This window comes from Bombina bombina, chromosome 2, assembly GCF_027579735.1.
Source record: "Bombina bombina isolate aBomBom1 chromosome 2, aBomBom1.pri, whole genome shotgun sequence".
NCBI classification, from domain to species: Eukaryota; Metazoa; Chordata; class Amphibia; order Anura; family Bombinatoridae; genus Bombina; species Bombina bombina.
This window is the reverse complement of record NC_069500.1, coordinates 525,517,068-525,533,934: the sequence shown is the minus strand read 5'-3', so window position 1 is coordinate 525,533,934 and position 16,867 is coordinate 525,517,068. Positions and strand designations below refer to the sequence as shown.

General features: G+C 41.1%; 1 protein-coding gene across 1 annotated transcript in view; it reads left to right on the top strand.

The window, feature by feature from the left end:
• CARMIL3 (capping protein regulator and myosin 1 linker 3) overlaps nt 1-10,681 on the top strand; it is a 252,398-nt gene extending 241,717 nt beyond the window's left edge. The window contains exon 40 of the mRNA XM_053702312.1: nt 10,312-10,681. Coding sequence (XP_053558287.1) covers nt 10,312-10,355 — 44 coding nt within the window. The 3' untranslated portion in view covers nt 10,356-10,681. The remainder of the gene's footprint in view (nt 1-10,311) is intronic.
• Nucleotides 10,682-16,867: the final 6,186 nt, after the last annotated feature.

Genomic DNA, 16,867 nt, shown 5'->3' with positions numbered 1-16,867 from the left:
AATGTTTCACAAAACTCATAACTAAAGTGTTACAAAGTACACTAACACCCATAAACTACCTATTAACCTCTAAACCGCCACCCTCCCGCATTGCAAACACTATATTAAACCTATTTACCCCTAATCTGCTGCCCACCCACATTGTGACTATTAAATACATTTATTAACCCCTAATCTTCCGCTCCCGACATCGCCGACACTAATAAAAATGTAAAAATGATGAACCCATATTCAGCTGCTCCGACATCACCGCCACTATAATAAAGTTATTAACCCCTATTCCACCACTCCCCGACATCGCGGGCACTATAATAAAGTTATTAACCCCTATTCTGCCACTCCCTGACATCGTGGACACTATAATAAAGCTATTAACCCCTATTCTGCCGCTCCCCGACATCGCTGACACTATAATAAAGTTATTAACCCTAAACCTTCGGCCTCCCACATCTCCACAACTAAATAAACCTATTAACCCCTAAACCTCCGTCCTCCCACATCTCCACCACTAAATAAACCTATTAACCCCTAAACCGAAGGCCCCCACATCGTAAAACACTAAATTAAACTATTAACCCCTAAACCTAACACCCTCCTAACTTTAAATTAAAATTACAATATAACTATATTTAAATAAATAAAAACTTACTTGTGAAATTAAAATAAACCTAATATTAAACTATAAATTAACCTAACCTTACTATTCTAATAAAATACAAAATACTACCAATTAAAAAATCTAAATTACAAATTTTTTAAAAAAACTAACACTACGAGAAAAATTAAAAAAAATTAAATTAAAAATTCTAAAATTACAAAAAATAATAAACACTTAATTACGAAAAATAAAAAACACTAAACTTACAAAAAATAATAAACTAAATTATCAAAAATAAAAACAATTGCACCTAATCTAATAGCCCTATAAAAATAAATAGCCCCCCCCCAAATAAAAACACCCCCTAGCCTACAATAAACTACCAATAGCCCTTAAAAGGGCCTTTTGTAGGGCATTGCCCTAAGTTAAACAGCTATTTTACCTGTAAAGAAAATACATAGTCCCTCCAACAGAAAAAAAGCCACCACCCAACCAACCCCCCAAAATAAAAAAACTAACTCTAAAAATAACCTAAGGTACCCATTGCTCTTAAAGGGGCATTTGTATGAGCATTGCCCTTAAAAGGGCATTCAGCTCTTTTTCATTGCCCTTAAAAGGGTATTTAGCTCTTTTTTTTTTTTTTTTAAAAAACACCCCCATAAAAAACAAAAAAAAACAAAAAACACTAACCCCAGAATATTTACTCACGGTTGCTGAAGTCCGGACATTCAGACGGCAACATCTTCATCCAGACGATGACATCTTCATCCATCGCGGGGGCTTCTTCTATCTTCATCCCGGCGGCGCGGAGCGGCAAAGACATCCAGCGCGGAACGTCCTCTTCATATGGTCCCTGCTGTACACTGAAGCTTCAATGCAAGGTAGCGGTTTCAAAATGGTGTACCTTGCATTCCTATTGACTGATTTGATTCTTCAAATTCAAATCAGCCAATAGGATGAGAGCTACTGAAATCCTATTGGCTGTTCAAATCAGCCAAAAGGATTTCAGTAGCTCTTATCCTATTGGCTGTTTTGACGCCCGAGTGAAGACACCGCTTGTTAAGATACACAGAGGTTATGGGTGTGTGATAGAAGCTCCATACTTGAGAAAGGTTTTCATCTGAAAAGAACATTGACATCAAGGAGGACATAAGGTTAGTCTGACCACTACTGACTGTGCAGGATTATTGTGTGACAGTTGCCACCTGTTATATCAGGACGCTGCTTAACTGGCAGGGATTAGCGAACCTCACATAGGTACCGGTGTTCTTGAGGCTCCCTGATTAATATCATTTTTCTGAATACCTATGATAAACGTATCATGCTTGTATTGCTTGAATTTGTTTGGATGTATAAAGGTGTCCGGATTTTGCTTCATTTAATACTGAAGAGGATTTTTATATATTCTTTTAACTCAATGAGACTTTTTTCTGAGTAAGATCTTTTTAATTTTTTGAATTTATAAAGGTGGTATTCCTCTAGTTTTGTGTATTTTATTATTTTTATTTTGGGAGACGTCCCATTAATATTTTCCTACTTTTATGAATGATCTATAAATAAATGTATGCCGTTTGATTAATCCTTCTTAATATAGTTGTTCTCATTTATCCCATTTATATTTGTATTGGGTACTTCTAGCTTTAAGCGCCATCCTATGAGTATTCTGTTTGGAATTTTCTATCTGGGAGGAGGTAGTCTATTTAGGAAGGCTTAGAAGTATTGAGTTTTGTGCAATTTCCCTGCACAAATTGCACATATTCTTTGTCTGAAAAGTACAATTAGGCTCTGCCTTACACTGTACTTAAGTCACTAAGACCATTAAAAAGGCCATACTGCAGAAATTGGTGCTCAGCAAATCTTAACCCCTTCCCTGAGGTAGCTTCAAATCCCACTTATCAGGCAACAAGCCATGAAGGCGAACAGGGAATCATGGACTTACCAGTCAGAAGTCTTCCAGCTTCCTGTGATACAAGGAAAATCAGTGTAACTAACACTGTTTACCTAAAGGGGATTATAGCCTAAGTAACTTGGAAGGAGGCATGGGAACTTCCCTGCGACAAGCAGAGCTAATATTCACCAAAACTCTACTAAGAGAATTACATGGCTACTCACTGAACCACTGCCCCCTCACTGCTGAACTGACATAAACTTGCCTTAATTGCACCATGTACTATGACGGCACAAAACACAAAGCTCCTTTCCATTAGATCATACTGAGGAAGGTTAGATCAGGAGCATGGAGTTATATTGAGCTGCATATGGTGACAGTGTTTGCAACATGATGAGAGTAGATTATGCTGAGCTTGATAGGTACAGTTATAGAAAGCAATCTATTTTAATAACCTTTAAAACAGTTTATATTAAAGGGACAGTAAATTCATAATTAGACATTCATGATTAACACAGAGCATACAATTTTAAACAACTTTCCAATTTACTTCTATTATTTATTTTGCTTAGGAGCAGCAAATAACCTAGGTTCTAGCTGCTGATTGGTGGCTGCATATATATACCGATTGTCATTGGCTCACCCATGTGTTCAGTTAGAAAGCAGTAGTGCATTGCTGCTCCTTCAACAAATGATACCAAGAGAATGAAGCAAATTTGATAATAGAAGTAAACTGGAATGTTGTTTAAAATTGTATGTGCTCCCTAAATCATGAACTAAACATTAAAGGGACAGTCTAGTCCAAAACAAACTTTCATTATTCAGATAGGGCATGTAATTTTAAACAATTGTCAAATTTACAAATTTACATCTATCACCAATTTTGCTTTGTTCTCTTGGTATTCTTAGTTGGAAGCTAAACCTAGGAGGTTCATATGCTAATTTTTTTTTTTTTTTTTTTTTTTTAAACAAGCTTTATTGGCAAAAAAGTTATGGAAACATACAATCCTGTCATGTTTAACATTAATACAAACAACCAGTTCCTCCGGACATTAGTAAATATATCTTAATACTTCTATCATCAATTTTTAGATATGTCAGAGAATCAGAATGTCCAGGAGAAGATAGACAGGCTATCTGCATAGTCCAAAGCTTGTAGTTTTTTTTTTTTTTTTTTATACAACCAATCAAATAACATTGAACAAAGGGAGAGAAAAGAAAAGTACAAAAAGGAAAAGAAGGCAAATAAAATAAAACATGTTACGTAACTCGTAATATTTTATGAGGTAAGAGTTGCATTATAGGGTATAGCGCAAGTCATGGGTCGTGGTATGTAGTGTCATCTAGAATCCTGGAATATAACAGGGATGGGGCTCATTCATGAGCGCAGCCCAGATATCTAAATGTCCCTCAGGACCTACCACCTAGTAAGAGTTATAAGGGGGCGAAATTACTCAATAAGTTGTCCCTTCAGTCCCATGAATATAGGTCTCCCAATAGAAAGACATTGCACAGTAGAAGTCAAGTCTGTTGGTTTGAGTGTAGTGGTATTTTTCAAGGGATAGTAGAAGTGAAACCTGTTGTGCCCATTCTTTTGTAGTCGGGACAGCTTTCTGTTTCCATAGTCTCGGCACTAGTTGTTTTGCACTGCTAAGCATAATATATAGTAACTTGGATTTATATTTACATTTAATTCGTGGGGGTTTGTTGAATAGCAGAGTAAGAGGGTCAAAAGGGATCTCGTGTGCGAGGGCTTTTTGGATCTCAGAGTGTGTATTTTTCCAGAAGGGCTGGAGGACTGGGCAGTCCCACCATATATGATATAGTGATCCTACCTGTTCACAGCCTCTCCAGCACAGAGGGTCAGAGAGTCTGTAGATTTTGGCCAGCCTACTCGGGTATAGATACCACCTACATAGTAGTTTCATGTTTGTCTCGGTTATGCTCATTGAGGATGGCGCTTTCCCCATGTGTTGGAAAATACAGTCCCATGTCTCAGGTGAGATACTGAGACCTAGTTCTGTTTCCCAGGTTCGGGTGTATGATGGGAGGTTTCTAGAGTGGATGGTCGTTAAAATTTTATATGTCATAGAGAGTGCACCTTTCGTTGACTGCGTGGACCAGCAAAGTGTTTCAAAAGGGTTTAAGCTCCTAACTATGTTAGTCCTGTCTACATGATGTGAGATAAAATGTGACATTTGAAAGTATTCAAACCATTTGTTGAAGTATGGAATGCTTCTCTCTACTAAAGTGGATCTAGGTAATACATTGCCCCCCTCCAGCAGGGAAAGACAGGGTAGTCCCGCTGAAATGCCATATGTGTCATTTGCCCAAACCTGTTGGCAAGGTGGGAAGGTCTTATTGTGACATAGGGGGGTTAATGGAGAAGGTATTGTGGACACCCCCTTCAGGGATTTTGTAAGGCAGTCCCATGTTAAAAAAGTGTCTTTTATCAGGGAGGTGGGGGATGTCAACATAGCTCTGTCGTGTTTGTGGAGCCAACATTGTGTGCCTAGACTTTTTGAGCCAGCTAAATCATGCTCAAGCTTCACCCATTCTTTGTCTTGCACATTTTTGCACCAGTCTATTAATCTGGTGAGAAAGGCCGCTTGTTGATAAAACAAGAGGTTGGGCATTCCAAGTCCTCCTCTGTGACGTGGCCTATAAAGTGTAGCTTTTGCTATCCTGGGGTGTTGATGTGCCCACAAAAAAGCATTGACTAATTTTTGTGCTGCACTTATATAATGCTGGGGGAGGTGGGTAGGGACCGTCTGAAATAAATAGAGGAAGCGGGGCAAGATACTCATCTTGAAAGCATGCGCTCTACCGAGCCAAGATAAGCATTTGCCCCGCCAACCTTTCAATTCTGCCTTCACCGAGTCGAAGAGGGAGAGATAATTCAAGTGGAATAAGGAATCGTGTGTGTGTGAGATTTGAATTCCCAGGTATTTGATAGAGGTATGCTCCTGTCGGAATAGATATTGCTCTGTGATTTGGGTAGCTTTTTGATCTGGAAGTCCCACACTTAAAAACTCTGACTTTAACATATTAATTTTAAAATTAGATAGGGAACTATATCTCTCTATTTCAGGTATTAAGAAGGAGAGCGATTCTAAGGGTGAGGTTAGGGTAAAAAGAACATCGTCAGCATACAACGTTGTTTTGTATTGAGTGTCACCTACTTGGAACCCCTTTACTCCTGAATTATTCCTAACGTTAGCAGCTAGAACCTCCATGGCCAGTACGAATAGCAGAGGGGAAAGCGGGCAGCCCTGTCTTGTGCCGTTAAGGATGGGGAAAGGGTCTGATATAGAATCATTTAATTTAATACGGGCTTTAGGTGAATGATATAAGGCAAAAATTTTCCCTATAAGCTTATCTCCAATTCCAAATCGTGCTAATGTAAGTTTTAAGAATTGCCAATCTAGTCTATCGAACGCCTTTTCGGCATCGATGGCCAGGAAGATAGAAGGGATAGTATGAGTTTGAGCATATTCAAGGAGATTAAGAATCTTGGTAGTGTTGTCCCTCGCCTCTCGGCGAGGTACAAATCCCACCTGATTCAGGTGGATCAATTGGGGTAGCAGCTTGTTGATTCTTAGGGCGATGAGTTTTGCAAACAGCTTGATGTCAGTGTTTAAGAGCGAGATAGGGCGGAAATTGGCAGGGGAGTCAGTGGGTTTGCCCGGTTTAGGGATAACTGTGATATGGGCTTCTAACATTGAGGAGAGAAAAGGGTGTGCCTGGTCGGCTATATTGAATAATGTGCATAGGTGGTGGATTAGGAAGGGTGCAAATTTTTTATAATATGAGGTTGTGAACCCGTCAGGGCCTGGACTCTTACCCGTCGGTAATTGTTTAAGAGCCGCCATAATTTCTGCCGCCGAGAAAGGTGCCTCTAGGTCAGATGCCTGCTCTTCTGTTAACTGAGGTAAGGGGGTGCTTGAAAGGTATGTTTTGATGATATTTTCATCATCACCCGAGGTGTGGAATCTCGGGAGGTTATAAAGTTTTGAGTAATAGGCTAGGAATTGGGAGAGTATCTCGGGGGTTGTGTTGACCGTCTTATTTGTTGGTGTTTTAAGTGCATTAACAAAGGTTTTCAATTTTTTGAGTTTTAAGGATCGTGCGAGGAGTTTTCCTGCTCTATTGCTTTCAAAATAAAATTTTTGTTTTGTTTTTAGCGCTAGTGTGTTGGCCTCTTGCATTAGCTGTTCTTGTACCTTTTTCCTAGCCTTGTCTAAATTTTCTAGGGTGTGAGTGTCTGTAGGGTACAATTTATGTTGGTGTTCTAGTTTGGCTAAGAGATCAGTGGATGATTTGTAAAGTAACCGTGCTTTTTGCCTAATATGTGCCTTATACTTAATAAATTCACCTCTAATGTAACATTTGTGGGCCTCCCAAACTATGAAGGGGTCCGTCTCTGGTAATGAATTTAGCTGAAAATATTCCGGTAGCATTTTCTCTATTTTATTTTTGAAATCAGGATTGTTTAATAAGGTATCGTCTAACTTCCATTGAAAGGTGGTTTTTGGTGCTGAGGGCCATATTAGTTGTGTCAGCACTGCGGAGTGGTCTGACCAGACTGTGTGGGAGAGCTTAGAGGTGAGAACAAATGATAAGCCTTTTTGATTTGTCAGGAGGTAATCAATTCTACTGTATGAACGATGTGGGGAGGAGAAAAAGGTGTAGTCCCTTCTGGTTGGGTGTTTAAATCTCCATATATCGAATATCGTTTGTTCGTACATGAGTTTCCAAAATTGTTTAAGTGCATGTTTGGATGTAGAGGGCTTGGGATTTGTGGTGTCTATATCCGGGTGTATGGGCATGTTAAAGTCCCCCCCTATATAGAGCGTGCCTATAGTGTGATCTAGGATCTGTGCAAAATATTTTCTGAAAAAGGGGAACTGCTTCTTGTTCGGGGCGTATAGATTAACCAGTGTAACCGGTGAGCCGTACAGTAGACCAGTCACGCACAAAAACCTCCCTTCCGTGTCTGTATGTGTTTGGATCGGGGTGAAAGAGATGTGTCTGCTTATAAGAATGCTCACTCCGTTCCTTTTATGATCAAATGAACTATGGAAATGTTGTGTATAGTGTCCACCAAAATATTTCGGTTCTTTAAGTTTTAGGAAGTGCGTCTCCTGTAAGAATAAAATGTCACCTCCTTTCCGACGGAGGTCTAGCATAGCTATGGAGCGTTTCTGTGCTGAATTGAGACCTCTCGCGTTCTGGCTTATTAATGTAATGTTCTTGCTGTTAGTAGTCATGATTAGTCAGTGAGGGAATATCTGTCATTTTGTAAAAGTGTCTAGGTAGCAAAGTCTCGCTAGTAGTCTGTGCGTGCTTACACCCAGCCAGCTGCAACTCAAAATCTGCATTTCTCATACGTAACATAAACAATGTAAACAAATGATAACCAAAAAGTGAGTAGTACAATTTACATTTCAACAAGGAGTATCTTAATAAAAATAACGCCATAAAACGTTTGTTAGTTAGGAGGAGGCGATAGCCGGCTCCGCTTAGAGATATACAGTAAGTTCTAACAAATGCCTATAATTCACATTTACATAGCTGTAGTAAAATTAAACATACTAGTCTGGAACATTATGCATAAGACTCAAGTTGTACTGGTCTGCCCAGTGGAAGGGCTTCAGCATTTATAGTAATACAAACAGAAGAAAGAAAAGACCAAACAAAAAGGATACTTATCGGCATCTAGCAGGTCAGGACTCGGGAAGTCAAACAGGGACAATACTCAAGGTGTTGATGTCCAGGTAGATTTTACTAGAGTATTGACCCATACAATCGTCCCAGTCTCTCAGCTGAGGACCTTAAAAGTCGTATCAAGGAGAGGAGCTTGGGGACCTGACCGGTGGGCGTACACTGTGTTTAGGGGCCACTTTTTGCCAGCCTCCTCGATCTGTCCTAGCCGTTCTTTTCTTTGGGGGCTCCTGAGAGTCCTCTGTAGGTGATCCAGTGGGTGCTTCAATCTCTAAGGCCGAGCAGAAATCCCCGATATCTTCCATAGATTTACAGTTTAGTTTCCTGTTTCCGTGTAGAACGTATAAGTGGAAAGGAAAGCCCCATCTATATAGGATCCTCTTTTGTCGTAAAAGTGTGGTTAGTGGAGCTAATTCCCTTCGTCTTTGCAATGTCCTTTGTGATAGGTCTTGAAAAAATTGTAGAATAACCCCTCTAAACTTAACCGGCTGGTTCTTTCGGGAGAGGTTCAAAAGCTCCTCTTTTTCTCCGAAGTCCTTAAACTTCATGATGACATCCCTTGGGGGTGCTGTGTCAGGGGGTCTGGGCCTCAAAGCTCTATGGGCTCTAACCCAAGGGATATCTGTGGTCGGAGTAGTGCTCCTAAGATGTGCAAAGAGGGCTGGGAAGTAAGTCGGAAAGTCTTTCGGAAGCACCGCCTCAGGGATACCTCTTATTCTGACATTTTTCCTACGGCTGCGATTCTCAAGATCTTCTATCTTGTCGTGTAAGTCAGAGAGCAATTCAGCATGATGTTTTGTGGCACCCTGAGTCGTATTGATTTCTCCTTGTAGGTGGTCTGTAAATTCTTCTAATGCTTCAACTCTGTTGCCCATAGAGTGCAGGTCCTGTTTCATTTCTGCTATTTCCTCTCGGATACATGAGCGGATAATGTCCGCAATGTCTTGCTTGGATGCCAGTGTGGAGAGAATAGTGTTTGGCACAGAGGTGCTTTCCTCAAGGGTTTCCCCTATTTTTTGTGGTGTTGTCACCTTTTGTATAGGCGACCTGATCTTTTCAGAGATCATTGCTGCTTTAGTTCCTGTGGGGGAGAAAAATTGGTCCACCGCATTATCCCTATTGCTGTTTATTTTCTGTGGTTTAATGGGCTTTGCTGAGCGTTTAGGATTCATTATAGAATAATACTCGCTAGGCAGTTCAAAATTGTCGGTTAAGCTCTCAATTCCGCCTTAACAGCGCACTTTCTGTTTACCCCTTGCGGCCTCTGACTGCGTGTGGGGATGGCAAGATGGCGGCCTGTTACGGGAGGACCTCTAGGTCCGGCAGCCCGCGGGCAAGATATCTCTCTCGGGGAGGGTATGGGAGGGCTCCCTTCTATCACCGCTATTTACCTGCGGTCGTCCAAGTCTGTTAGGTCTGGGCCTCTCTCTCCCGGCACAGCTGGGGCCCTTCACTGTCTGTTGCGTTGCGGCGTCTCAGGGTTTACAGCGTGTGACCCGGGCACTGCGAGTAGCGACGATCTTACCGCTGAGATGGCACTCCGGGGTCTCAAATTCAGCCTCCAACCTCCCTGGGCAAGTACTTATCAGTTCCTCATAGTTTAGGATGCGTAGTATCAGAAATGTGACTTAAATAGGCATAGCTGATGGAGCCGGTTAACGGAGCTATGGAGTTAAGCAGCCATCTTAGCTGCGGCCAGCTCCGCCCCCCCCATATGCTAATTTTTAAGCCCTTGAAGGCCGCCTCTCATGTCAGGGCATTTTGACAGTTTTTCACCACTTAGTTCATGTGTTTAATATAGATAACACTGTGCTCAGGCACGTGGAGTTCCTAGGAGCCAGCACTGATTAGCTAAAATGCAAATCTGTCAAAAGAACTGAAATAAGGGGCAGTTTGCAGAGGCTTAGATACAAGATAATCACAGAGGTAAAAAGTGTATTAGTATAACTGTGTTGGTTATGCAAAACTAGGGAATGGCTAATAAAGGGATTATCTATCTTTTAAAACAATAAATATTCTGGTGTAGACTGTCCCTTTAAGGGTTTATTGTCATTTGTTCATTTTGGTATCGATAACAGCAGTGTTTTACTTTACTTTCTAGAAGCCAAAGACAGAGAAGCTAAGAGCCTACCCACTTCTGCCTGACCAACTTCTGGAGGGACTGGGCCTCTGCCTGTGATGTAAAAATGTAAAGGATTTTACCCAAGTGAGAAAGCCAGTGATGTTCCAGGGACTGGGATGCATTGGGGTGCCTTGTTTGTAAAGAGGGTTTACTGGGGATGTCTGCCTTTGTTGGGAAGCACTGGGGTCTATGTTTGGAATAGGGATGGTTCAGTGCCTAAGATGCCCTATAAAAACTATGTCTGGGACTGTGTCTGCATTGCACTGAGAAGCTCAGACTGCAAATGGTCAAAATGAGTGACATTGGGCATTTGTGAACTTTTACCCCCCAATAAAACTCTAAACATTGATGTATGTTGTCTCTCTCTCTCTTAATATGTTTGCTCAGGTTAAGACATCACTACATTTTCTCATCTCACTGTTTTGACACCTGATATTTTAAAAGTGGCCATTGATAAAATCATGACCAATGGTATAGACATTATTTTTATAGTGGTATAATTGATTGTGATAAAAAAAAAGAAATTTGTATTTCACTTCCATTTAAAAAAAAGAGTTGTTATTATCAGATCACATATAAAGGTGCTTTTTATCAGTAGGTATTGTCCTTACATTTAATCCACAAAACCAGTTACATTTAGGACAACTTAATATCAAGGTACAAACAACCACTCCATGGATGCTCACTTTCTTTGCAAAGATATCCCGACATCTATGGCCATATTGCTCTGGGCATAGATTAAACAAACTGCCCAAGCCTTTCTTCTTCATCATCCTGCTCCTCCTTTCGGTATTTTTAAAGATCCAATTTTCTGTAATTCACTCCACTGTAATAGACGGATGTATTCTCTCAAACTAATTTCTAAGCTTCAATTTCCATTCTCATCCATGGTACTGTGCCAATGCTGATGTTGCCAACACAATAACTCATTCATTTGCAACATTAATGTGTTGAATGTATTTTCACCTTCAGAATGTTGCAGCAATGTGCCCCCACAGTAATAATTGTGGTGGAGGCAAACAATATTAACCATTTAGCTGCCCATTCATAAACTTACTTCTTGCTCTAACCTCAACTCTGTTTAACATATTGGTCTGTTGATATTGTTGCAATTGTGACATTATCTTGCTGACATAGTTGTGCTTGTGCCATTTTGAACATGGTATGCACAGCTTTCCCAGGTGACATTTATGTCTGTGATATGTCAATAGCACAATATTGTCTTGCACTTGTACAAACCCTAGCTCTTCTGTTGTAAAAATGTATTCCACACTCATCATTATGCAACTTTCATAAAGGGGAGAGAGATTAAGAATGATTACTCTCTATATTTCACTTTTCTCCACTCATATTTTTCCATACAAACAGTTGTTTCAATCAAGTTTAACGTGTTGACCTAACAAATGACTCTTGCTATCTGTTTCCTTGTTCTACTGTTTCAAATCATTCTCCTATGGAATGTACGCTTGAGAGCCTTTTTGCCTATAGTGATGACAAGTGCATTAATGATGGTTGCTCAAAAGTAGGGTCCTCTCCTCCTTTTATTTCAGCTTTGTATAAAATGTAATGTCACTGCCCAAATCTGTATCAATATCCTCTGTATAGCACTGCATAGAGTTTTGACTCTTTATCAATAAACAATAGAAACATCTAAAGTACTCTTATAGACTGATTTATCAGCCTGAGTAACTCCTGGATTATTACATTGCATTATTTTGGATTGTCTATTTTTTTTTCTACTAATGCATTGTTAAGCACTATCATGTAGTGATAAAACACTATTATAAAGTTCTAAATCATTATTATTTAGCTCACAGACATTATTAGACTGAACTACACCATTATTTCTCATCTCTACAACATTATATTACATTACAGATTGTAACCAGGATATCTTACAAGTAAATCACAAGATAAAATGACCTCAGGTTTACAAAAAAAAACATAAATGTGTTTTTCATGGGTATATTTTGCACCTCTACAATGTCCCTTAGTAAAAAATATCTGGGTTACTTGATTGTATTCTAATTCAGCAATATAATAAGCTTTAGTTTGATGCATGTACAAATAGATCTCAGTTGCAAAATTAACAAAAACGTAGATTAGAACTAACTAGGCATTACCTAGACCTATAGCATTTATAGACATTTTTACAGAAGAATTACTGAACTCTATGTCAGAGGATTAAAAGCTAGATGCCATGACACATTGAGTTGCCTTGATAACTCTCCAAATCTACCTTAAATAAAGGTCATAGTAAACAAACCTACATTATTCATTAAAATTATGCATTCACAGTTGTAAGGTTCTGTCCCCTAGTATATAGATCTGAACAGATATGCAAATGGAATCTGTTGTATAGTTTGTATGGCTGGGACAGGGCAGGAACTGAAACATACTAGACAATACCTGCAAACCTTATTGTCAGTAAGAGACGTAGGAGTAGATTTACCAAGCAGCGGATGCTGCAATCTACCCCCAAAGTTTCCGGCTCGCTGGAAACTTTAGTTAAGAATCAGTGCTACTCCTTAAAGGGCCATAATACCCAAATCTTTAAATACTTGAAAGTGATGCAGTATAGCTGTAAAAAGCTGACTAGAAAATATCACCTGAACATCTCTATGTAAAAAAGAAAGATATTTTACCTCAAAAGTTCCTCAGTAGCTACATCCCATTGTAAAGGATTTCTAAGCAGCAAATCAGTATGTCTGTCCCGGGACAGCCGAAGGGATGAGCCTCATTTCCCTATTCAGTGTAAGGAAGTTTACAATGAAATCTCATGAGAGTTAAGTCAAATCTCATGAGATCACAGTAAAAGAGTTCATGACCTCAGCACTGCTGATGCTGATTGGCTGCTGTTCATTTCTTCATTTTTTTTTTTTTACCTGCAGCTGGGCTGCAGCTGAGTATAACTTTTTACACAGAACTTACTGAGCAAATTGTGAGGTAAAATATCTTCCTTTTTTACATAGAGATGCTTAGGTGATATTTTCCTGTCAGCTTTTTACAGTTATACTGCATCAGTTTCAAGTGATTTAGCATATGAGTATTATGTCCCTTTAACTCGTCCACCTCGGGGGACTGCAATCATCCCGATCTGAAACGATTGTGATGATTGACACCCCCTGCTAGCGGCCGATTGGAACTGCTTGTGCAATGTTAAATACCGACAGCGTATGCTGTCGGCATTTAGAGATGTTGGGCGGACATGATTCATAACACAATGAATAATGTCCGCCCGCCACTTGATAATTCAGCCCCATCATCTTTTTCTTCATAAATGGAAAGAGTCCACAGCTGTATTCATTACTTTTGGGAAAAAAGAACCTGGCCACCAGGAGGAGGCAAAGACACCCCAGCCAAAGGCTTAAATACTCCTCCCACTTCCCTCATCCCCCAGTCATTCTTTGCCTTTTGTCCCAGGAGGTTGGCAGAGAAGTTTCAGAAGTTTATTTTCATCTCTTATGGAGGGTAGTACTCTTCGACATGGGACGGAAGTTTTAAGTTATCCTGTCAGTCTCTCAGTGAGGGCTTGGATGAAAGTTAGAGTCCGGAGATGCAGGGAAAGTCTTTCTGCGAAACCATCCCGACTCATATTAACAGCTCAACAAGCAATCAGTGTTGTCGATCTTTGCTTCGCTGCCTGCTTCTTCTCTCAAGTCCATGGCTGAGGCAAAGCTACTATCCGTCACACTTGAAGGGCCATGTTCCTGTTCCACGGCATAGATTCCAGTAAGATCGTTTAATTTTACTTCTTCAGGAATGTACTGTAAATCATTTGTCCCTGTGAACTCAGATGAAAAATACAGGGTCTCAGTGGAACTCCTTTAGTATCTTGGAATCAAGGGTTAATATCTCCTGAGGGGGATTATTGAATGGGGGGGTTTATAATCATGTTTGTTATGTGATTCAATCTGCTTATGTGTAGTGTTATCTGGGCTTGTGGCCTTTTGGAACATAACAGCCTTCGAAGCGACGCAACCTTTACGGTTGGGCACGCTTTTTTTTTTTTTGGGACTGTACAGTTCACCTTGTGACCTGGCGTGTTTACGTTCTGGTTTCCGATTTCCGCATTCCTGACAGTGTGGCGACGGAGAGTTCTAGTCCGCTAGTGTCTGCTTCATAGGAGGTGGTGAGTTCCCCAGCCATTGTGGGTGTCAGGTGCCGTTTAAATTGTTTTATATATAGTCCTTTTTTTGGTATCATTTATCCAGTTATAGAGGATACTGATGTTGAGATTGTTCAACTTTCTGATTCAGATTCTTCGTCCTTCGTCACCTCGTTAGACAAGGGGGGATAATGTAATCTCCTTTAAGTCTTGTTATCAAGATCCTTCCCAGTTTTTTTGGAGGAACAGGGTTTCTGTTAGGCTGGTCCTACAGATCTTCTGTTCTTCTTGGGCGTTAACCCTTGGGTTGCCTGTCATTTTACTTTATCCGGTTAGGATGAATTTAATGTTTCCTTTTCATACCATGCTTCCTGTGGGAACTTTATCTGGGATCGATACTCGCTATATACTTCTGTGGAAGTTGTTTGGGAAACGTTTTTCCCATGTTTGTCTGTTTTTCTTCAGTCCTCTCTTGAGGGCGGGTTTCACCAGCTTGGCAGTTATAACCCTATATTGCAGGCTGGTCCTGCTTGGGTTCAGATATTCTGCCTCGTGGCTTATTCAGACACTTGGCGCCTATTATACCTTGCTGGTCAGGTTGGGGTGCCGAGTGCTATCAATATTATTTATGTTCCTTGTTATTTGTTTTACAAGTTTCAGCTAAGCATTCTCTAAAGGACTTGCGGGTCCGTGCGGCACTAGGGATTGTTTCAGTCCTTAAAAAGCCGTCTTTCTGGTGACTGGGTCTGTTGGCTGCGTCACTCTCTGTTGCTTCCGATATCCTCGGAACCTAGAGTATTCCTTCCCAAGTGGTGGACGGTTAGAGGTTTAGAACCTCTTTTCCACCGGTTAGGCCAGTGTTGCCTTAGGAGGCCCTGGGAATTGTCCTTTTTGGACTTACTCCTTTAGTAGTTCTCTTCTTCATTAAGACCTTCTTGGACTTTGTCCGTTTCTCCTTGTGGATTGGGTCACCTTCGGGGGACTTGGATTCCCTTCGGGAGTTGGTTGTTCCTTTTTGGAACATTAGACTGGGGTTAGGGGCCCTTCCACAGTGTTTGGAATGCTCTGCATCTCCTTCTTGGGATAGAAGAGGTCCTCGTGGTTTTCCATTCAGGTGGTTCAGGTATGCCATCCAGGTTGCTTCCAAACACATGTTTTTACTGTCCTCTGACTTCAAATCTGAGGTGATGTGGAGGCTTGTGGTTGCTCGGTTCGGGTGACTTGTCCTCACTGTTCCCCTTGTGTCTGGAGCTTGTGGCTAGCTAGACAGCTAGCCCAGCAGGCTAAGGCTCAGTGGCTACTCTGTACTGTAGCAAACTGAGGGTTGCAAGTTCAATCCCTGGCAAGGTTTACTCAGCCCTTCCTCTTTCTAAGTTGATAAAATGAGCAGCGCCTTGTGTCCCATAAGTGGGATTAGCCACACTTTTCAAGCACAATCATCTTATTGTTGCTTGGATGCCTGTTGGCGCTAGTGTTGGGCTCCTGCAAGGGGTGGTCTCTTCCCTTTGGGTTGGGCTTTGCAAGGGCTCTTGCTCTTGTTATCTGAGTTATTCAGTTTTTTTCCCTGGGAGGTCTGTTTTTTGACATCAGACATGGGATTTATGTTCCTGGACGATTGTTTAATCTAAACATTTGTGGGGCCGGGCGCCGCTGTGGGATGTTACCAGACCTTATGATTCTTGGACTGGCCTGGGTTTCCAGTGTTCGGGGTACTTGGGCTTAGCCCTTGGTCTGGCTGTTCTGTTTTACAACTTGACCAGATTTACTGAGAGGCCTAAGGGATATCTACCCTGCCTAGCTGCCAGTCTAGGGTTCTTTCTGTTCCCTTGCTTTCAGATCTGTCGTTGCTTGGGCTGGTCTGGCTAGGTGTAGGATCTGAGATCGGTAGTTCATCCTCAGGTCTTAGGGGGGTCAGTGGACCTTTTTCTTTTTTAGAGGTTCTGTGTCTCTCCCCCTTTGCGATCTGTGAGTAGGTCTGGCGGTTTGGATGCCTGGAGTGTGTCCTCTGTCTTGGAGGTTGGGCAACCTGCTATTCTGTTCCTTATGGATAGGGTTCTCTGGGTCTTCCTATTGATGGCAGCATGTTACTGGACTCAGATGTTTATCTTTTGAGTTTACTGCTTGTTATTTTTCTGTTTACTCAGTTTCTGAGCTCTGGTGTTTGAGGGCTTTGTCTTCAGCTGTAGTTTTGGTGCTATTGCATGATGTTTGGGAGAAGCTGCTTCTTCTTGATGATGCCCGGTTGCTCCTTGTGGGTTGGGCGTCATCTCCCTTTGTTTCGGGACCCTTTCAGGTTTCTGTGGACTAGACCTTCGTTTGAAGGGGGTTTTTCCTTATTGGAACTTGCGGTACGTTTGGGTACCCCTTTGGCTCTCCCTTGTCCTATCCCTTTTGGGGAACTTGGTATAGTACTAGTAAGGGTCATGT